This window comes from Oncorhynchus keta, chromosome 18 (assembly GCF_023373465.1).
Source record: "Oncorhynchus keta strain PuntledgeMale-10-30-2019 chromosome 18, Oket_V2, whole genome shotgun sequence".
Lineage (NCBI taxonomy): Eukaryota > Metazoa > Chordata > Actinopteri > Salmoniformes > Salmonidae > Oncorhynchus > Oncorhynchus keta.
The window spans coordinates 51,203,044-51,224,677 of record NC_068438.1 but is presented as its reverse complement, the minus strand read 5'-3'; the positions used below and the strand labels follow the sequence as shown (position 1 = coordinate 51,224,677).

At 45.4% G+C, this 21,634-nt stretch overlaps 1 protein-coding gene across 1 annotated transcript in view; it reads right to left on the bottom strand.

Annotated features, from left to right (window-relative positions):
• The window catches only part of mtus2b (microtubule associated tumor suppressor candidate 2b), a 118,509-nt gene that overhangs the window by 67,809 nt on the left and 29,066 nt on the right, over positions 1 to 21,634 (bottom strand). The window contains exon 5 of the mRNA XM_052468911.1: positions 11,158 to 11,298. Coding sequence (XP_052324871.1) covers positions 11,158 to 11,298 — 141 coding nt within the window. The remainder of the gene's footprint in view (positions 1 to 11,157; positions 11,299 to 21,634) is intronic.

The window sequence follows — 21,634 nt, the reverse complement described above, 5'->3', positions numbered from 1 at the left end:
CCAGCCTTTAGTTACTATGCCCCCAGCCTTTAGTTACTATGCCCCCAGCCTTTAGTTACTATGCCCCCAGCCTTTAGTTACTATGCCCCCAGCCTTTAGTTACTATGCCCCAGCCTTTAGTTACTATGCCCCCAGCCTCTAGTTACTATGCCCCCAGCCTCTAGTTACTGCGACCCCAGTCTTTAGTTACTATGGCCCCAGCCTTTAGTTACTATGCCCCCAGCCTCTAGTTACTATGCCCCCAGCCTCTAGTTACTATGCCCCCAGCCTCTAGTTACTATGCCCCCAGCCTTTAGTTACTATGCCCCCAGCCTTTAGTTACTATGCCCCCAGCCTCTAGTTACTATGCCCCCAGCCTCTAGTTACTATGACCCCAGCCTTTAGTTACTATGCCCCCAGCCTTTAGTTACTATGCCCCCAGCCTCTAGTTACTATGCCCCAGCCTCTAGTTACTATGCCCCCAGCCTTTAGTTACTATGCCCCCAGCCTTTAGTTACTATGCCCCCAGCCTTTAGTTACTATGCCCCCAGCCTTTAGTTACTATGCCCCCAGCCTTTAGTTACTATGCCCCCAGCCTTTAGTTACTATGCCCCCAGCCTTTAGTTACTATGCCCCCAGCCTTTAGTTACTATGTCCCCAGCCTTTAGTTACTATGCCCCCAGCCTTTAGTTACTATGCCCCCAGCCTTTAGTTACTATGCCCCCAGCCTCTAGTTACTATGCCCCCAGCCTCTAGTTACTATGCCCCCAGCCTCTAGTTACTATGCTCCCAGCCTTTAGTTACTATGCCCCCAGCCTTTAGTTACTATGCCCCCAGCCTTTAGTTACTATGCCCCCAGCCTTTAGTTACTATGCCCCCAGCCTTTAGTTACTATGCCCCAGCCTTTAGTTACTATGCCCCCAGCCTTTAGTTACTATGCCCCAGCCTTTAGTTACTATGCCCCCAGCCTTTAGTTACTATGCCCCCAGCCTTTAGTTACTATGCCCCCAGCCTTTAGTTACTATGCCCCCAGCCTTTAGTTACTATGCCCCCAGCCTTTAGTTACTATGCCCCCAGCCTTTAGTTACTATGCCCCCAGCCTTTAGTTACTATGCCCCCAGCCTTTAGTTACTATGCCCCCAGCCTCTAGTTACTATGCCCCCAGCCTTTAGTTACTATGCCCCCAGCCTTTAGTTACTATGCCCCCAGCCTTTAGTTACTATGCCCCCAGCCTTTAGTTACTATGCCCCCAGCCTTTAGTTACTATGCCCCCAGCCTCTAGTTACTATGCCCCCAGCCTTTAGTTACTATGGCCCCAGCCTTTAGTTACTATGCCCCAGCCTTTAGTTACTATGCCCCCAGCCTTTAGTTACTATGCCCCCAGCCTTTAGTTACTATGCCCCAGCCTCTAGTTACTATGCCCCCAGCCTCTAGTTACTATGTCCCCAGCCTTTAGTTACTATGCCCCCAGCCTTTAGTTACTATGTCCCCAGCCTTTAGTTACTATGTCCCCAGCCTTTAGTTACTATGTCCCCAGCCTTTAGTTACTATGTCCCCAGCCTCTAGTTACTATGCCCCAGCCTTTAGTTACTATGCCCCCAGCCTTTAGTTACTATGCCCCCAGCCTTTAGTTACTATGCCCCCAGCCTTTAGTTACTATGCCCCCAGCCTCTAGTTACTATGCTCCCAGCCTCTAGTTACTATGCCCCAGCCTTTAGTTACTATGCCCCCAGCCTTTAGTTACTATGCCCCCAGCCTTTAGTTACTATGCCTCCAGCCTTTAGTTACTATGCCCCCAGTCTTTAGTTACTATGCCTCCAGCCTCTAGTTACTATGCCCCCAGCCTTTAGTTACTATGTCCCCAGCCTTAGTTACTATGCCCCCAGCCTTTAGTTACTATGCCCCAGCCTTTAGTTACTATGCCCCCAGCCTTTAGTTACTATGCCCCCAGCCTTTAGTTACTATGCCCCCAGCCTTTAGTTACTATGCCCCCAGCCTTTAGTTACTATGCCCCCAGCCTTTAGTTACTATGCCCCCAGCCTTTAGTTACTATGCCCCCAGCCTTTAGTTACTATGCCCCCAGCCTTTAGTTACTATGCCCCCAGCCTTTAGTTACTATGCCCCAGCCTTTAGTTACTATGCCCCCAGCCTTTAGTTACTATGCCCCAGCCTTTAGTTACTATGCCCCCAGCCTCTAGTTACTATGCCCCCAGCCTCTAGTTACTATGCCCCCAGCCTTTAGTTACTATGCCCCCAGCCTTTAGTTACTATGCCCCCAGCCTCTAGTTACTATGCCCCCAGCCTTTAGTTACTATGCCCCCAGCCTCTAGTTACTATGCCCCCAGCCTCTAGTTACTATGCCCCCAGCCTCTAGTTACTATGCCTCCAGCCTCTAGTTACTATGCCTCCAGCCTCTAGTTACTATGCCCCCAGCCTTTAGTTACTATGCCCCCAGCCTTTAGTTACTATGTCCCCAGCCTTTAGTTACTATGTCCCCAGCCTTTAGTTACTATGTCCCCAGCCTTTAGTTACTATGTCCCCAGCCTTTAGTTACTATGCCCCCAGCCTTTAGTTACTATGCCCCCAGCCTTTAGTTACTATGCCCCCAGCCTTTAGTTACTATGCCCCCAGCCTTTAGTTACTATGCCCCCAGCCTTTAGTTACTATGCCCCCAGCCTCTAGTTACTATGCCCCCAGCCTTTAGTTACTATGCCCCCAGCCTTTAGTTACTATGCCCCCAGCCTCTAGTTACTATGCCCCCAGCCTCTAGTTACTATGCCCCCAGCCTCTAGTTACTATGCCCCAGCCTCTAGTTACTATGCCCCCAGCCTTTAGTTACTATGCCCCAGCCTTAGTTACTATGCCCCCAGCTTTTAGTTACTATGCCCCCAGCCTTTAGTTACTATGCCCCCAGCCTTTAGTTACTATGCCCCCAGCCTTTAGTTACTATGCCCCCAGCCTTTAGTTACTATGCCCCCAGCCTTTAGTTACTATGCCCCCAGCCTTTAGTTACTATGCCCCCAGCCTCTAGTTACTATGCCCCAGCCTTAGTTACTATGCCCCCAGCCTTTAGTTACTATGCCCCCAGCCTTTAGTTACTATGCCCCCAGCCTTTAGTTACTATGCCCCCAGCCTTTAGTTACTATGCCCCCAGCCTCTAGTTACTATGCCCCCAGCCTTTAGTTACTATGCCCCCAGCCTTTAGTTACTATGCCCCCAGCCTCTAGTTACTATGCCCCCAGCCTCTAGTTACTATGCCCCCAGACTTTAGTTACTATGCCCCAGCCTTTAGTTACTATGCCCCAGCCTCTAGTTACTATGCCCCAGCCTTTAGTTACTATGCCCCCAGCCTTTAGTTACTATGCCCCCAGCCTTTAGTTACTATGCCCCCAGCCTTTAGTTACTATGCCCCCAGCCTTTAGTTACTATGCCCCCAGCCTTTAGTTACTATGCCCCCAGCCTTTAGTTACTATGCCCCCAGCCTTTAGTTACTATGCCCCCAGCCTTTAGTTACTATGTCCCCAGCCTTTAGTTACTATGTCCCCAGCCTTTAGTTACTATGTCCCCAGCCTTTAGTTACTATGCCCCCAGCCTTTAGTTACTATGCCCCCAGCCTCTAGTTACTATGCCCCCAGCCTTTAGTTACTATGCCCCCAGCCTCTAGTTACTATGCCCCAGCCTTTAGTTACTATGCCCCAGCCTCTAGTTACTATGCCCCAGCCCTAGTTACTATGCCCCAGCCTTTAGTTACTATGCCCCAGCCTTTAGTTACTATGCCCCAGCCTTTAGTTACTATGCCCCTAGCCTTTAGTTACTATGCCCCCAGCCTTTAGTTACTATGCCCCCAGCCTTTAGTTAGCCTAGTTACTGCCCCAGCCTTTAGTTACTATGCCCCCAGCCTTTAGTTACTATGCCCCCAGCCTTTAGTTACTATGCCCCCAGCCTTTAGTTACTATGCCCCCCAGCCTTTAGTTACTATGCCCCAGCCTTTAGTTACTATGCCCCCAGCCTTTAGTTACTATGCCCCCAGCCTTTAGTTACTATGCCCCAGCCTTTAGTTACTATGCCCCAGCCTTTAGTTACTATGCCCCCAGCCTTTAGTTACTATGCCCCCAGCCTTTAGTTACTATGCCCCAGCCTTTGTCCCAGCCTTTAGTTACTATGCCCCCAGCCTCTAGTTACTATGCCCCCAGCCTTTAGTTACTATGTCCCCAGCCTTTAGTTACTATGCCCCCAGCCTTTAGTTACTATGTCCCCAGCCTTTAGTTACTATGCCCCCAGCCTTAGTTACTATGTCCCCAGCCTCTAGTTACTATGTCCCCAGCCTCTAGTTACTATGCCCCAGCCTTTAGTTACTATGCTCCCAGCCTTTAGTTACTATGTCCCCAGCCTTTAGTTACTATGCCCCAGCCTCTAGTTACTATGCCCCCAGCCTCTGTTACTATGCCCCCAGCCTTTAGTTACTATGCCCCCAGCCTTTAGTTACTATGTCCCCAGCCTCTAGTTACTATGTCCCCAGCCTTTAGTTACTATGTCCCCAGCCTTTAGTTACTATGTCCCCAGCCTTTAGTTACTATGTCCCCAGCCTTTAGTTACTATGTCCCCAGCCTTTAGTTACTATGTCCCCAGCCTTTAGTTACTATGTCCCCAGCCTTTAGTTACTATGTCCCCAGCCTCTAGTTACTATGCCCCCAGCCTCTAGTTACTATGCCTCCAGTCTCTGGAACAGCCTGCCAGAGAAACTGAGAGGGGGCAGAAACTGTGGACATATTTAAAATATATATTTTTAAATTTGCTTTTCCTTGGGGGGCTTTTTAGTTGTTCAGTTATTTTTTATTTTTTAATCTTATGTTTGTTGTGTACTAAATAATTCTGTTTTTAATTTCATAGCACATTGCACCCATGTCTGTTTAAATAAAGCTCGACTTGATTCAAGCTCTCACTGTTGCCATAACAACAACAGTCAGCACACGGGAACAGGTCATGAGGGATATGCTCTTTTTCTCTAGCTCCCCCTTGGTTATCTTACACACACACACACACACACACACACACACACACACACACACACACACACACACACACACACACACACACACACACACACACACACACACACACACAGAGAGAGAGAGAGCGTAATATGACCTGTGCACTCACCAGAGGACAGAGGTTTGGGTGAAACCACTGCGAACCGTTTAGGGGAGGAGCCTGCAGATGGTACACCCCTCTGAGCCTCCTTCCTAGAAGCTGAAACATAGCACCATCCAGTCTTCAGGAATAGGATGGTCAACCCCCACCGTTCTGCTTTACGTTTCTCCTGAATACTTCTCAACAGATGATGCACTGTTTGAGAGGAGTGCTTTGCGAGTGTAAGCTTTTCATTCTACAGTGTGTACACTATACTGTGTTCTATACATGACAAATAGACTTTGATTTTGTTCTGGGAGTCTTATGAATAATGACTAAATTATGTATACATTTAACTTAACTCATAACAGATATATAATTGATCCCTGTCCTCATAACAGATATATCATTGGTCCCTGTCCTCATAACAGATATATCATTGATCCCTGTCCTCATAACAGATATATCATTGGTCCCTGTCCTCATAACAGATATATCATTGGTCCCTGTCCTCATAACAGATATATCATTGATCCCTGTCCTCATAACAGATATATCATTGATCCCTGTCCTCATAACAGATATATCATTGATCCCTGTCCTCATAACAGATATATCATTGATCCCTGTCCTCATAACAGATATATCATTGATCCCTGTCCTCATAACAGATATATCATTGGTCCCTGTCCTCATAACAGATATATCATTGGTCCCTGTCCTCATAACAGATATATCATTGATCCCTGTCCTCATAACAGATATATCATTGATCCCTGTCCTCACAACAGATATATCATTGATCTGTCTGGTATCATGTTGACTTGACCCTGTCAGTTAAATACCCATCACTCTCTCTGGTACCATGTTGACTTGACCCTGTCAGTTAAATACCCATCACTCTCTCTGGTATCATGTTGACTTGACCCTGTCAGTTAAATACCCATCACTCTGTCTGGTATCATGTTGACACCCTGTAAATACCCATAACTCTGTCTGGTACCATGTTGACTTGACCCTGTAAATACCCATCACTCTCTCTGGTATCATGTTGACTTGACCCTGTAAATACCCATCACTCTCTCTGGTACCATGTTGACTTGACCCTGTCAGTTAAATACCCATCACTCTCTCTGGTACCATGTTGACTTGACCCTGTAAATACCCATAACTCTCTCTGGTATCATGTTGACTTGACCCTGTCAGTTAAATACCCATCACTCTCTCTGGTATCATGTTGACTTGACCCTGTCAGTTAAATACCCATAACTCTCTCTGGTACCATGTTGACTTGACCCTGTCAGTTAAATACCCATAACTCTCTCTGGTATCATGTTGACTTGACCCTGTCAGTTAAATACCCATCACTCTCTCTGGTACCATGTTGACTTGACCCTGTCAGTTAAATACCCATCACTCTGTCTGGTATCATGTTGACTTGACCCTGTCAGTTAAATACCCATCACTCTGTCTGGTACCATGTTGACTTGACCCTGTCAGTTAAATACCCATCACTCTGTCTGGTACCATGTTGACTTGACCCTGTCAGTTAAATACCCATCACTCTCTCTGGTATCATGTTGACTTGACCCTGTCAGTTAAATACCCATCACTCTCTCTGGTATCATGTTGACTTGACCCTGTAAATAAATCACTCTCTCTGGTATCATGTTGACTTGACCCTGTAAATACCCATCACTCTCTCTGGTATCATGTTGACTGTTTCATCTAAATACCCATCACTCTCTCTGGTATCATGTTGACTTGACCCTGTAAATACCCATCACTCTCTCTGGTATCATGTTAACTTGACCCTGTCAGTTAAATACCCATCACTCCCTCTGGTATCATGTTGACTTGACCCTGTAAATACCCATCACTCTCTCTGGTATCATGTTGACTTGACCCTGTCAGTTAAATACCCATCACTCCCCTCTGGTATCATGTTGACTTGACCCTGTCAGTTAAATACCCATCACTCTCTCTGGTATCATGTTGACTTGACCCTGTCAGTTAAATACCCATCACTCCCCTCTGGTATCATGTTGACTTGACCCTGTCAGTTAAATACCCATCACTCCCTCTGGTATCATGAGACTTGAGTCAGTTAAATACCCATCACTCTCTCTGGTATCATGTTAACTTGACCCTGTCAGTTAAATACCCATCACTCCCCTCTGGTATCATGTTGACTTGAGTTAAATACCCATCACTCCCCTCTGGTATCATGAGACTTGACCCTGTCAGTTAAATACCCATCACTCCCCTCTGGTATCATGTTGACTTGACAGTTAAATACCCATCACTCCCCTCTGGTATCATGTTGACTTGACCCTGTCAGTTAAATACCCATCACTCTCTGGTATCATGTTGACTTGACCCTGTCAGTTAAATACCCATCACTCCCCTCTGGTATCATGTTGACTTGACCCTGTCAGTTAAATACCCATCACTCCCTCTGGTATCATGTTGACTTGACCCTGTCAGTTAAATACCCATCACTCTCTCTGGTATCATGTTGACTTGACCCTGTAAATACCCATCACTCTCTCTGGTATCATGTTGACTTGACCCTGTAAATACCCATCACTCTCTCTGGTATCATGTTGACTTGACCCTGTAAATACCCATAACTCTCTCTGGTATCATGTTGACTTGACCCTGTAAATACCCATCACTCTCTCTGGTATCATGTTGACTTGACCCTGTAAATACCCATCACTCTCTCTGGTATCATGTTGACTTGACCCTGTCAGTTAAATACCCATCACTCTCTCTGGTATCATGTTGACTTGACCCTGTCAGTTAAATACCCATAACTCTCTCTGGTATCATGTTGACTTGACCCTGTCAGTTAAATACCCATAACTCTCTCTGGTATCATGTTGACTTGACCCTGTCAGTTAAATACCCATCACTCCCTCTGGTATCATGTTGACTTGACCCTGTAAATACCCATCACTCTCTCTGGTATCATGTTAACTTGACCCTGGTTAAATACCCATCACTCCTCTCTGGTATCATGTTGACTTGACCCTGTAAATACCCATCACTCCCTCTGGTATCATGTTAACTTGACCTGTCAGTTAAATACCCATCACTCCCTCTGGTATCATGTTGACTTGACCCTGTAAATACCCATCACTCCTCTGGTATCATGTTACTTGACCCTGTCAGTTAAATACCCATCACTCCCTCTGGTATCATGTTGTGACCCTGTCAGTTAAATAATACCCATCCTCCATCATGTTGACTTGACCCTGTTAAATACCCATCACTCCTCTGGTATCATGTTGAACTTGACCCTGTCAGTTAAATACCCATCACTCTCTCTGGTATCATGTTGACTTGACCCTGTAAATACCCATCACCCTCTGTGGTATCATGTTGACTTGACCCTGTTAAATACCCATCACTCTCTCTGGTATCATGTTGACTTGACCCTGTAAATACCCATCACTCTCTCTGGTATCATGTTGACTTGACCCTGTAAATACCCATCACTCTCTCTGGTATCATGTTGACTTGACCCTTAAATACCCATCACTCTCTCTGGTATCAACTTGACCCTGTAAATACCCATCACTCTCTCTGGTATCATGTTGACTTGACCCTGTAAATACCCATCACTCTCTCTGGTATCATGTTGACTTGACCCTGTCAGTTAAATACCCATCACTCTGTCTGGTATCATGTTGACTTGACCACTGTAAATACAATGACTCTCCTGAAACAAAAGCATTGACCCTTGTCTGGGACAACATCAGCTCTTCAGGTATATGTTGACTTACCCTGTAAATACCCATCAGAGAGGTATCTCAACTTGACCCTGTAAATGATCCTCAGAGAGATCATGTTTTTGACCCTGTAAATCATGACCCAGAGAGACTTTGTATCAGAGAGACTTGACCTTTTAAAACCCAACTCTCTCTTATCATGTTGACTTGACCCTGTAAATGCCCCAAACTCTCTCTGGTTCATTCACTTGACAAATTGACCTTCTAGGTCAGATTAAATACCCATCACTCTCTCTGGTATCATGTTGACTTGACCCTTTTGAAATATGTCACCCATCACTCTCTCTGGTATCATTTTGACTTGACCCTGTAATTAATAACTTCTCTGGCAATGTTATCATATTTATCACTCCCTTGTACCTTAATTTAATACCCATCACTCTCTGGTATCATATTTTGACTTGACCCTGTAAATACCCTGCACTGTTCTCAGTACCAGTTTTGACCTTCACTTCTTTGGTATCATGTTGACTTGTTAAATACCCATCGGTTACTGGTACCATGTTATGACCCTTATACCCATAAACCTTTGGAATGTTGATTCGGGGGACAGTTAAATACCCATCAGCTATGTAAACTGGTTCATGTGTTGACAGCAGTAAACTCCATAACTCTTCTCTGGTATCATGTTGACTTGACAGTGTCATTAAACACCCATCACTACTCCCTGGTACCATGTTCACTTGACCCTGTCAGTCTAAATCATCACTCTTCTGGTATCATGTTGACTTGACCACAGAAATACCCATGATACAACCCTCTGGTATCATGTTGACTGTAAATCATTGCTTTGACTTGACCCTGTTAAATACCCAATATATTCATTCACTCTTCACTTCTGTCAATAAAATATTCTCCATCATGGTACTCATGATTTGCTTGACCCTCAGTTAAATACCCTCTGTCTGGTATCATGTTGACTTGAACTGACATTGGGACAAAAACCTTAATAGTTTTATTACGACGTCTTCTGGTACAGAAAGTAAGTGATTTAGCATGTCAGTTAAAGAAAAGTCTGGATCAGCCTACTTCCCTGTGACCAGTTAAATATTTCCCCATCACAAATAGTCTCTGTGTGACTTGTGCTGTCATATTTAAATTTAACCAGGCAAGACGTCTTAAACTGCCTGTTCAGGGGGCAGAGCGACAGGTTCATGTTGAACTTCTTCGGTTACGAGCTGTTAAATACCCTTTAAAATTGAATTGATCAGTCTGGTATTGTGTTTTCTTGTGTGACATTGGTACTGTGTTAAACACCCAGTACACCCTGCTCTGATCATGTGAAACAGAGCTGCAAGGACAATGCCGACAAAAGACACACTACTATTCCTACAAGAGGTATGGTAATGTGTGTTTTAAATCATTGCTTTGTGTGTGTGTGTGTATGTGTGTGACTTGAGTGTGTTAATCCCTGCACTCACAGCCTCTGAACGACATATCTGCTCCGTGTGCGTGTGTGTGTGTGATCTCTACCCTGCAGTGTATTTAGCACAGTGTCATTATAGGACCCAATGGGCCAGTCAGTGGTGTGCCTCTTGCTGTAGCCATGCGTTTGATACTGTTCGATTCAGCCAGATGGGCTCACATACCCATATCTGTTAATCTGTAAGAGCAGACATAGAGATACCAATGGCCATGTGGTCAGAGACCGTGTCAAGCTGGTGTTACAGAGAGAGAGAGAGAGAGAGAGACCGTGAGGGAAGAGAGATAGAGGTGAGGGACAGAGATAGAGAGAGGGGAGAAGCGAGAGAGAGAGAGAGAGAGAGAAGAGAGAGGAGAGAGAAGAGAGGAGAGAGAGACGAAAGAGAGACGAAAGAGAGAGAGAGGCATAGAACTAGAGAGAGAGAGAGATACAGAGTCATGTTAACACCACCTAGACTCTGAGATATACAGACTACAGAGTCATGTTAACACCACCTAGACTCTGAGACATACAGACAACAGAGTCATGTTAACACCACCTAGACTCTGAGACATACAGAGTCATGTTAACACCACCTAGACTCTGAGACATACAGACAACAGAGTCATGTTAACACCACCTAGACTCTGAGACATACAGACAACAGAGTCATGTTAACACCACCTAGACTCTGAGATATACAGACAACAGAGTCATGTTAACACCACCTAGACTCTGAGATATACAGAGTCATGTTAACACCACCTAGACTCTGACACATACAGACTACAGAGTCATGTTACACACACAGGATGGGTGGAGGATTTGGTGTGGGGGGGTAGAGCTTACCTGTGGGAGAGACCCGGGCCGGGGGCAGCACGGAGCGGCGGTGGAGGGCAGGGGCGTTGGGGGGCTGGGGGCTGCTCTGGTTGGGGGGTACAGGGGACAGGTGAAGGGGGATGTCATCACTACCACTGCTTGGACCTAGAGAGGGGACAGACGGAGGAAAACAATGGGTTAGGGTTAAGTTTATGTTAGGGTTAGGGTAGCATTAGGGTTAGGGTAGCATTAGGGTTAGGTTAGGGTTATGTTAGGGTTAGGGTTACTTTAGGGTTAGGGTTACTTTAGGGTTAGGGTTAGGTTAGGGTTAGGGGAGCATTAGGGTTAGGGTTATGTTAGGGTTAGGTTAGGGTTACGTCAGGGTTAGGGTTAGGTTAGGGTTAGGGGAGCATTAGGGTTAGGGTTACGTTAGGGTTAGGGTTACGTTAGGGTTAGGGTTACGTTAGGTTAGGGTTATTTGGCTGTCCCCATAGGAGAACCCTTTCTGGTTCCAGGGTTAGCCCTAATCTAACCTTAACGTAACCCTAACGTAACCCTAACCCTAACGTAAACCCTAACCCTAACCCTTACGTAACCCTAACCCTAACCTAACCCAACCCTAACCCTAACGTAACCCTAACCCTAATGTAACCCTAACCCTAACGTAACCCTAACATAACCCTAACCCTAACGTAACCCTAACCCTAATGTAAACCCTAACCCTAACGTAACCCTAACCCTTACGTAACCCTAACCCTAACCCTAACGTAACCCTAACCCTAACGTAACCCTAACCCTAACGTAACCCTAACCCTTACCCTAACGTAACCCTAACCCTAATGTAACCCACATGTAACCCAACGCTCGGGGGTACATTAGATATTGTCTCTAGGTTGATCTGGGAGGTGTGCTGGGTTCTGGCTCTGGGGAACATTAGATATTGTCTCTAGGTTGATCTGGGAGGTGTGCTGGGTTCTGGCTCTGGGGAACATTAGATATTGTCTCTAGGTTGATCTGGGAGGTGTGCTGGGTTCTGGCTCTGGGGAACATTAGATATTGTCTCCAGGTTGATCTGTATTAATCACTGCAGTCTCCTGGTCCTACCTCCTGGTCTCTAGCCCCATTCACTGGCCCGACCAATCAGTGCTCCCATTCACTGGCCTGACCAACCAGTGCTCCCATTCACTGGCCTGACCAACCAGTGCTCCCATTCACTGGCCTGACCAACCAGTGCTCCCATTCACTGGCCTGACCAATCAGTGCTCCCATTCACTGGCCTGACCAATCAGTGCTCCCATTCACTGGCCTGACCAACCAGTGCTCCCATTCACTGGCCTGACCAATCAGTGCTCCCATTCACTGGCCTGACCAATCAGTGCTCCCATTCACTGGCCTGACCAATCAGTGCTCCCATACACTGGCCTGACCAACCAGTGCTCCCATACATTGTCTAACCGGGCTATCTGCATTGTGCCCCACCACCCACCAACCCCTGTTTTACACTACTGCTACTCTCTGTTCATCATATCTGCATAGTCACTTTAACCATAGCTACATGTACATACTACCTCAATCAGTCTGACTAACAGGTGTCTGTATATATCTACATGTACATACTACCTCAATCAGCCTGACTAACAGGTGTCTGTATATATCTACATGTACATACAATCAATCAGCCTGACTAACAGGTGTCTGTATATATCTACATGTACATACTACCTCAATCAGCCTGACTAACAGGTGTCTGTATATACTACCTCAATCAGCCTGACTAACAGGTGTCTGTATATACTACCTCAATCAGCCTGACTAACAGGTGTCTGTATATACTACCTCAATCAGCCTGACTAACAGGTGTCTGTATATACTACCTCAATCAGCCTGACTAACAGGTGTCTGTATATACTACCTCAATCAGCCTGACTAACAGGTGTCTGTATATACTACCTCAATCAGCCTGACTAACAGGTGTCTGTATATACTACCTCAATCAGCCTGACTAACAGGTGTCTGTATATACTACCTCAATCAGCCTGACTAACAGGTGTCTGTATATACTACCTCAATCAGCCTGACTAACAGGTGTCTGTATATACTACCTCAATCAGCCTGACTAACAGGTGTCTGTATATACTACCTCAATCAGCCTGACTAACAGGTGTCTGTATATACTACCTCAATCAGCCTGACTAACAGGTGTCTGTACATACTACCTCAATCAGCCTGACTAACAGGTGTCTGTATATATCTACATGTACATACTACCTCAATCAGCCTGACTAACAGGTGTCTGTATATACTACCTCAATCAGCCTGACTAACAGGTGTGTACATACTACCTCAATCAGCCTGACTAACAGGTGTCTGTATATACTACCTCAATCAGCCTGACTAACAGGTGTCTGTATATACTACCTCAATCAGCCTGACTAACAGGTGTCTGTATATATCTACATGTACATACTACCTCAATCAGCCTGACTAACAGGTGTCTGTATATACTACCTCAATCAGCCTGACTAACAGGTGTCTGTATATACTACCTCAATCAGCCTGACTAACAGGTGTCTGTATATACTACCTCAATCAGCCTGACTAACAGGTGTCTGTATATACTACCTCAATCAGCCTGACTAACGGGTGTCTGTATATACTACCTCAATCAGCCTGACTAACAGGTGTCTGTATATACTACCTCAATCAGCCTGACTAACAGGTGTCTGTATGTAGCCTCACTACTTGTATTCAGCATTTCACTGTAAGGTCTACTACACCTGTTGTATTCAGCATTTCACTGTAAGGTCTACTACACCTGTTGTATTCAGCATTTCACTGTAAGGTCTACTACACCTGTTGTATTCAGCATTTCACTGTAAGGTCTACTACACCTGTTATATTCAGCATTTCACTGTAAGGTCTACTACACCTGTTGTATTCAGCATTTCACTGTAAGGTCTACTACACCTGTTGTATTCAGCATTTCACTGTAAGGTCTACTACACCTGTTGTATTCAGCATTTCACTGTGAGGTCTACTACACCTGTTGTATTCAGCATTTCACTGTGAGGTCTACTACACCTGTTGTATTCAGCATTTCACTGTAAGGTCTACTACACCTGTTGTATTCAGCATTTCACTGTAAGGTCTACTACACCTGTTGTATTCAGCATTTCACTGTAAGGTCTACTACACCTGTTGTAGTCAGCATTTCACTGTAAGGTCTACTACACCTGTTGTATTCAGCATTTCACTGTGAGGTCTACTACACCTGTTGTAGTCAGCATTTCACTGTAAGGTCTACTACACCTGTTGTATTCAGCATTTCACTGTGAGGTCTACTACACCTGTTGTATTCATCATTTCACCGTAAGGTCTACTACACCTGTTGTATTCAGCATTTCACTGTAAGGTCTACTACACCTGTTGTATTCAGCATTTCACTGTGAGGTCTACTACACCTGTTATATTCAGCATTTCACTGTAAGGTCTACTACACCTGTTGTATTCAGCATTTCACTGTAAGGTCTACTACACCTGTTGTATTCAGCATTTCACTGTAAGGTCTACTACACCTGTTGTATTCAGCATTTCACCGTAAGGTCTACTACACCTGTTGTATTCGGCGCACGTGACAAATAAACTTCGATTTGATTTGACAATCATCAGCTTTCATAAGTCATGTCTGACTACCTGGCAGGAAGCAGGAAGCAGGAAGAAGGAAGCATTCAGCATTCAGTCGAAGCGGCATTCTTCAAGGTGAAGATCAATATCGTCAACACAGCAGAATAAAATGTCTTCAATTCTCAGAGGAGACTCTCCTGTACTCCCTGTTTATGGCCTTCCCTGTTACAGGAAGGCCATAAAGATCATCAAGGACATCAACCACCCGAACCACTGCCTGTTCACCCCGCTATCATCCAGAAGGCGAGGTCAGTACAGGTGCATCAAAGCTGGGACCGAGAGACTGAAAAACAGATTCTATCTCAAGGCCATCAGACTGTTAAACAGCCACCACTAACATTGAGTGGCTGCTGCCAACACACTGACATTGACACTGACCCAACTCCAGCCAATTTAATAATGGGAATTGATGGGAAATGATGTAAATATATCACTAGCCACTTTAAACAATGCTACCTTATATAATGTTACTTACCCTACATTATTCATCTCATATGCATACGTATATACTGTACTCTACATCATCGACTGCATCCTTATGTAATACATGTATCACTAGCCACTTTAACTATGCCACTTTGTTTACATACTCATCTCATATGTATATACTGTACTCGATACCATCTACTGTATCTTGCCTATGCTGCTCTGTACCATCACTCATTCATATATCCTTATGTACATATTCTTTATCCCCTTACACTGTGTATAAGACAGTAGTTTTGGAATTGTTAGTTAGATTACTTGTTGGTTATTACTGCATTGTCGGAACTAGAAGCACAAGCATTTCGCTACACTCGCATTAACATCTGCTAACCATGTGTATGTGACAAATACATTTTGATTTGATTTGAACCGAAGGCAGATAGCAGGAATACAATCACTACTGGCACACCAGAACCGAAGGCAGATAGCAGGAATACAATCACTACTGGCACACCAGAACCGAAGGCAGATAGCAGGAATACAATCACTACTGGCACACCAGAACCGAAGGCAGATAGCAGGAATACAATCACTACTGGCACACCAGAACCGAAGGCAGATAGCACGAATACAATCACTACTGGCACACCAGAACCGAAGGCAGATAGCAGGAATACAATCACTACTGGCACACCAGAACCGAAGGCAGATAGCAGGAATACAATCACTACTGGCACACCAGAACCGAAGGCAGATAGCAGGAATACAATCACTACTGGCACACCAGAACCGAAGGCAGATAGCAGGAATACAATCACTACTGGCACACCAGAACCGAAGGCAGATAGCACGAATACAATCACTACTGGCACACCAGAACCGAAGGCAGATAGCAGGAATACAATCACTACTGGCACACCAGAACCGAAGGCAGATAGCAGGAATACAATCACTACTGGCACACCAGAACCGAAGGCAGATAGCAGGAATACAATCACTACTGGCACACCAGAACCGAAGGCAGATAGCAGGAATACAATCACTACTGGCACACCAGAACCGAAGGCAGATAGCAGGAATACAATCACTACTGGCACACCAGAACCGAAGGCAGATAGCAGGAATACAATCACTACTGGCACACCAGAACCGAAGGCAGATAGCAGGAATACAATCACTACTGGCACACCAGAACCGAAGGCAGATAGCAGGAATACAATCACTACTGGCACACCGGAAGCAACAAAGAGACTGTACGTGATGTACATGTTAGAAGTCAAAGTCGTAAAATCGAGTCTGAAGAGAAGTATTAAAATGCAACCAATTTAAAAAAAAAATAAATGGCACATTGAAACGGAACAAACATTTTAAGTGACAACAACAAGAAGTGACAGGGAGGAAAAGGGGAATTCCTCTTCCTGACAGAAGAGCTCGTCTGATAGGTTGACCTCAGATTAATGCCTCATCTCTCTCTCTCTCTCTCTCTCTCTCCATTCATCCCTGAATCATGTTCTTTTTCTCAGCTCTCTGTCCTTTTTAAAAGCAGAAGTGACACGGCTGGCTTAGTCGTGTAAGAAGAAGCTAAGCCACTGTCATGTCGAATTAAATATGAAGAATATTTTTTTTTAAATATAGAATGAATTGTTTTTTGTAACACACAAGGAAATGTAATATACATCCTCATGTCTAAGTGAAACCCACAGACCAACAGCATGAGAGAGATGACTGTAGAGTAAAATCAGCATTCCAAATGGTTCACTATTATCTATTTAGTGCACTCCTTTTGACCGAAACCCTGTATAGTGAATAGGGTGCCATTTTGGAACACAACTCTGGTATTTCCTGGGAGATTTAAAGGTACGGTACCACAGCAGGAGCAGTTGTCCCCACAGGCAGCCAATAGACACATAGATGATGAAGCAAGCATCTGATTGGCTAGGGGAGACAGAGGGAGCTTGCCTCCCATTGGTGGATCACTAAATCAATGCTTGTTTCTACCTGCTGACGGTGTCTTGGAGCTATAGCTCTCTGTGTGTGTGTGTGTGTGTGTGTGTGTGTGTGTGTGTGTGTGTGTGTGTGTGTGTGTGTGTGTGTGTGTGTGTGTGTGTGTGTGTGTGTGTGTGTGTGTGTGTGTGTGTGTGTGTGTGTGTGTGTGTGTGTATGTGTGTGTGTGTGTGTGTGTGTGTGTGTGTGTGTGTGTCTGTGTGTGCGTGTGCGTGTGCGTGAGTATGTGTATGTGTATGTGTATGTGTATGTGTCTGCGTGTGCGTGTGCGTGTGCGTGTATGTGTATGTGTGTATGTGTATGTGTATGTGTCTGCGTGTGCGTGTGTGCGTGTGTGTGTGTGTGTGTGAGTATGTATATCCACCCCCTGCTGTTTGTGTTTCCCCAGCTACAGAAACTGCCTGTTCTACCGTGATATCCAGGACACTGTATGACTCTGAGTCTCGTGTTCAAGTTCATCCCAGCTAAAGGCAGCTTGTTAAGACGGTCAGCAACAGACAGCAGTGAACTAACATACCAGCTGGGCAGAACAGAAGGGAGACAAAGAGAGGCTCCTTTCCCAAATGGCACCCTATTCTCTACATGGCCCTGGTTAAAAAGTAGTGCACTACATAGGGAATAGGGTGCAATTTGGGACGTAACAGGACTACACAAGGTGGCTGGGCAAGCTGTCATGTCCAGGCTGATGTACGGGACACGATGCCACCAGGCCTGCTGTTCATTATAGTCAACTCTGAGAGTGAGAAAAGGTGAGTGAGAAATGGTGAGTGAGAGTGAGAAAAGGTGAGTGAGAAAAAGGTGAGTGAGTGAGAGTGAAAGAGAGAAAAGGAGAGTGAGAGGGTGAGAGTGGAAGAGTGAGAAAGGGTGAGAGAGAAAGAGTGAGAAAGGGTGAGAGAGTGAGAGTGAAAGAGAAAGGGTGAGAGAGAAAGGGTGAGTGAGTGAGAGTGCGAGAGAAGAGAATTCCTAGTCAGCAGTATAGCTCTCTGAAATTGCAGCATATAGAATACTACTGTAACTCAGTGCTAACCTAGCAGAGGTATCTGGGGGATATTACAGTAACTCAGTGCTAACCTAGCAGAGGTATCTGGGGGGATATTACAGTAACTCAGTGCTAACCTAGCAGAGGTATCTGGGGGATATTACAGTAACTCAGTGCTAACCTAGCAGAGGTATCTGGGGGATATTACAGTAACTCAGTGCTAACCTAGCAGAGGTATCTGGGGGATATTACAGTAACTCAGTGCTAACCTAGCAGAGGTATCTGGGGATATTACAGTAACTCAGTGCTAACCTAGCAGAGGTATCTGGGGGATATTACAGTAACTCAGTGCTAACCTAGCAGAGGTATCTGGGGGGATATTACTATTAACTCAGTGCTAACCTAGCAGAGGTATCTGGGGGATATTACAGTAACTCAGTGCTAACCTAGCAGAGGTATCTGGGGGATATTACAGTAACTCAGTGCTAACCTAGCAGAGGTATCTGGGGGATATTACAGTAACTCAGTGCTAACCTAGCTAAGAGAGGTATCTGGGGGATATTACAGTAACTCAGTGCTAACCTAGCAGAGGTATCTGGGGGATATTACAGTAACTCAGTGCTAACCTAGCAGAGGTATCTGGGGGATATTACAGTAACTCAGTGCTAACCTAGCAGAGGTATCTGGGGGATATTACAGTAACTCAGTGCTAACCTAGCAGAGGTATCTGGGGGATATTACAGTAACTCAGTGCTAACCTAGCAGAGGTATCTGGGGGATATTACAGTAACTCAGTGCTAACCTAGCAGAGGTATCTGGGGGATATTACAGTAACTCAGTGCTAACCTAGCAGAGGTATCTGGGGGATATTACAGGAACTCAGTGCTAACCTAGCAGAGGTATCTGGGGGATATTACAGTAACTCAGTGCTAACCTAGCAGAGGTATCTGGGGGATATTACAGTAACTCAGTGCTAACCTAGCAGAGGTATCTGGGGGATATTACAGGAACTCAGTGCTAACCTAGCAGAGGTATCTGGGGGATATTACAGGAACTCAGTGCTAACCTAGCAGAGGTATCTGGGGGATATTACAGTAACTCAGTGCTAACCTAACTCAGCTAACCAGAGGTATCTGGGGGATATTACAGTAACTCAGTGCTAACCTAGCAGAGGTATCTGGGGGATATTACAGTAACTCAGTGCTAACCTAGCAGAGGTATCTGGGGGATATTACAGTAACTCAGTGCTAACCTAGCAGAGGTATCTGGGGGATATTACAGTAACTCAGTGCTAACCTAGCAGAGGTATCTGGGGGATATTACAGTAACTCAGTGCTAACCTAGCAGAGGTATCTGGGGGATATTACAGTAACTCAGTGCTAACCTAGCAGAGTATCAGAGTGTATCTGGGGATATTACAGTAACTCAGTGCTAACCTAGCAGAGGTATCTGGGGGATATTACAGGAACTCAGTGCTAACCTAGCAGAGGTATCTGGGGGATATTACAGAACTCAGTGCTAACCTAGCAGAGGTATCTGGGGGATATTACAGGCTAACTCAGTGCTAACCTAGCAGAGGTATCTGGGGGATATTACAGGAACTCAGTGCTAACCTAGCAGAGGTATCTGGGGGATATTACAGGAACTCAGTGCTAACCTAGCAGAGGTATCTGGGGGATATTACAGTAACTCAGTGCTAACCTAGCAGAGGTATCTGGGGGATATTACAGTAACTCAGTGCTAACCTAGCAGAGGTATCTGGGGGATATTACAGTAACTCAGTGCTAACCTAACTGGGGGATATTACAGGAACTCAGCTAACCTAGCAGAGAGGTATCTGGGGGGATATTACAGTAACTCAGTGCTAACCTAGCAGAGGTATCTGGGGGATATTACAGGAACTCAGTGCTAACCTAGCAGAGGTATCTGGGGGATATTACAGTAACTCAGTGCTAACCTAGCAGAGGTATCTGGGGGGATATTACAGGAACTCAGTGCTAACCTAGCAGAGGTATCTGGGGGATATTACAGTAACTCAGTGCTAACCTAGCAGAGGTATCTGGGGGATATTACAGTAACTCAGTGCTAACCTAGCAGAGGTATCTGGGGGATATTACAGTAACTCAGTGCTAACCTAGCAGAGGTATCTGGGGGGATATTACAGGAACTCAGTGCTAACCTAGCAGAGGTATCTGGGGGGATATTACAGTAACTCAGTGCTAACCTAGCAGAGGTATCTGGGGGATATTACAGTAACTCAGTGCTAACCTAGCAGAGGTATCTGGGGGATATTACAGTAACTCAGTGCTAACCTAGCAGAGGTATCTGGGGGATATTACAGTAACTCAGTGCTAACCTAGCAGAGGTATCTGGGGGGATATTACAGTAACTCAGTGCTAACCTAGCAGAGGTATCTGGGGGATATTACAGTAACTCAGTGCTAACCTAGCAGAGGTATCTGGGGGATATTACAGTAACTCAGTGCTAACCTAGCAGAGGTATCTAGGGGATATTACAGGAACTCAGTGCTAACCTAGCAGAGGTATCTGGGGGATATTACAGTAACTCAGTGCTAACCTAACCAGAGGTATCTGGGGGGGGCTAATATTACAGTAACTCAGTGCTAACCTAGCAGAGGTATCTGGGGGATATTACAGTAACTCAGTGCTAACCTAGCAGAGGTATCTGGGGGATATTACAGTAACTCAGTGCTAACCTAGCAGAGGTATCTGGGGGCTATTACAGTAACTCAGTGCTAACCTAGCAGAGGTATCTGGGGGATATTACAGTAACTCAGTGCTAACCTAGCAGAGGTATCTGGGGGATATTACAGTAACTCAGTGCTAACCTAGCAGAGGTATCTGGGGGATATTACAGTAACTCAGTGCTAACCTAGCAGAGGTATCTGGGGGATATTTACAGAACTCAGTGCTAACCTAGCAGAGGTATCTGGGGGATATTACAGTAACTCAGTGCTAACCTAGTATCAGAGTAACTCAGTATCTAGCAGAGGGGGATATTACAGTAACTCAGTGCTAACCTAGCAGAGGTATCTGGGGGATATTACAGTAACTCAGTGCTAACCTAGCAGAGGTATCTGGGGGATATTACAGGAACTCAGTGCTAACCTAGCAGAGGTATCTGGGGGATATTACAGTAACTCAGTGCTAACCTAGCAGAGGTATCTGGGGGATATTACAGTAACTCAGTGCTAACCTAGCAGAGGTATCTGGGGGATATTACAGTAACTCAGTGCTAACCTAGCAGAGGTATCTGGGGGATATTACAGTAACTCAGTGCTAACCTAGCAGAGGTATCTGGGGGATATTACAGTAACTCAGTGCTAACCTAGCAGAGGTATCTGGGGGATATTACAGTAACTCAGTGCTAACCTAGCAGAGGTATCTGGGGGAT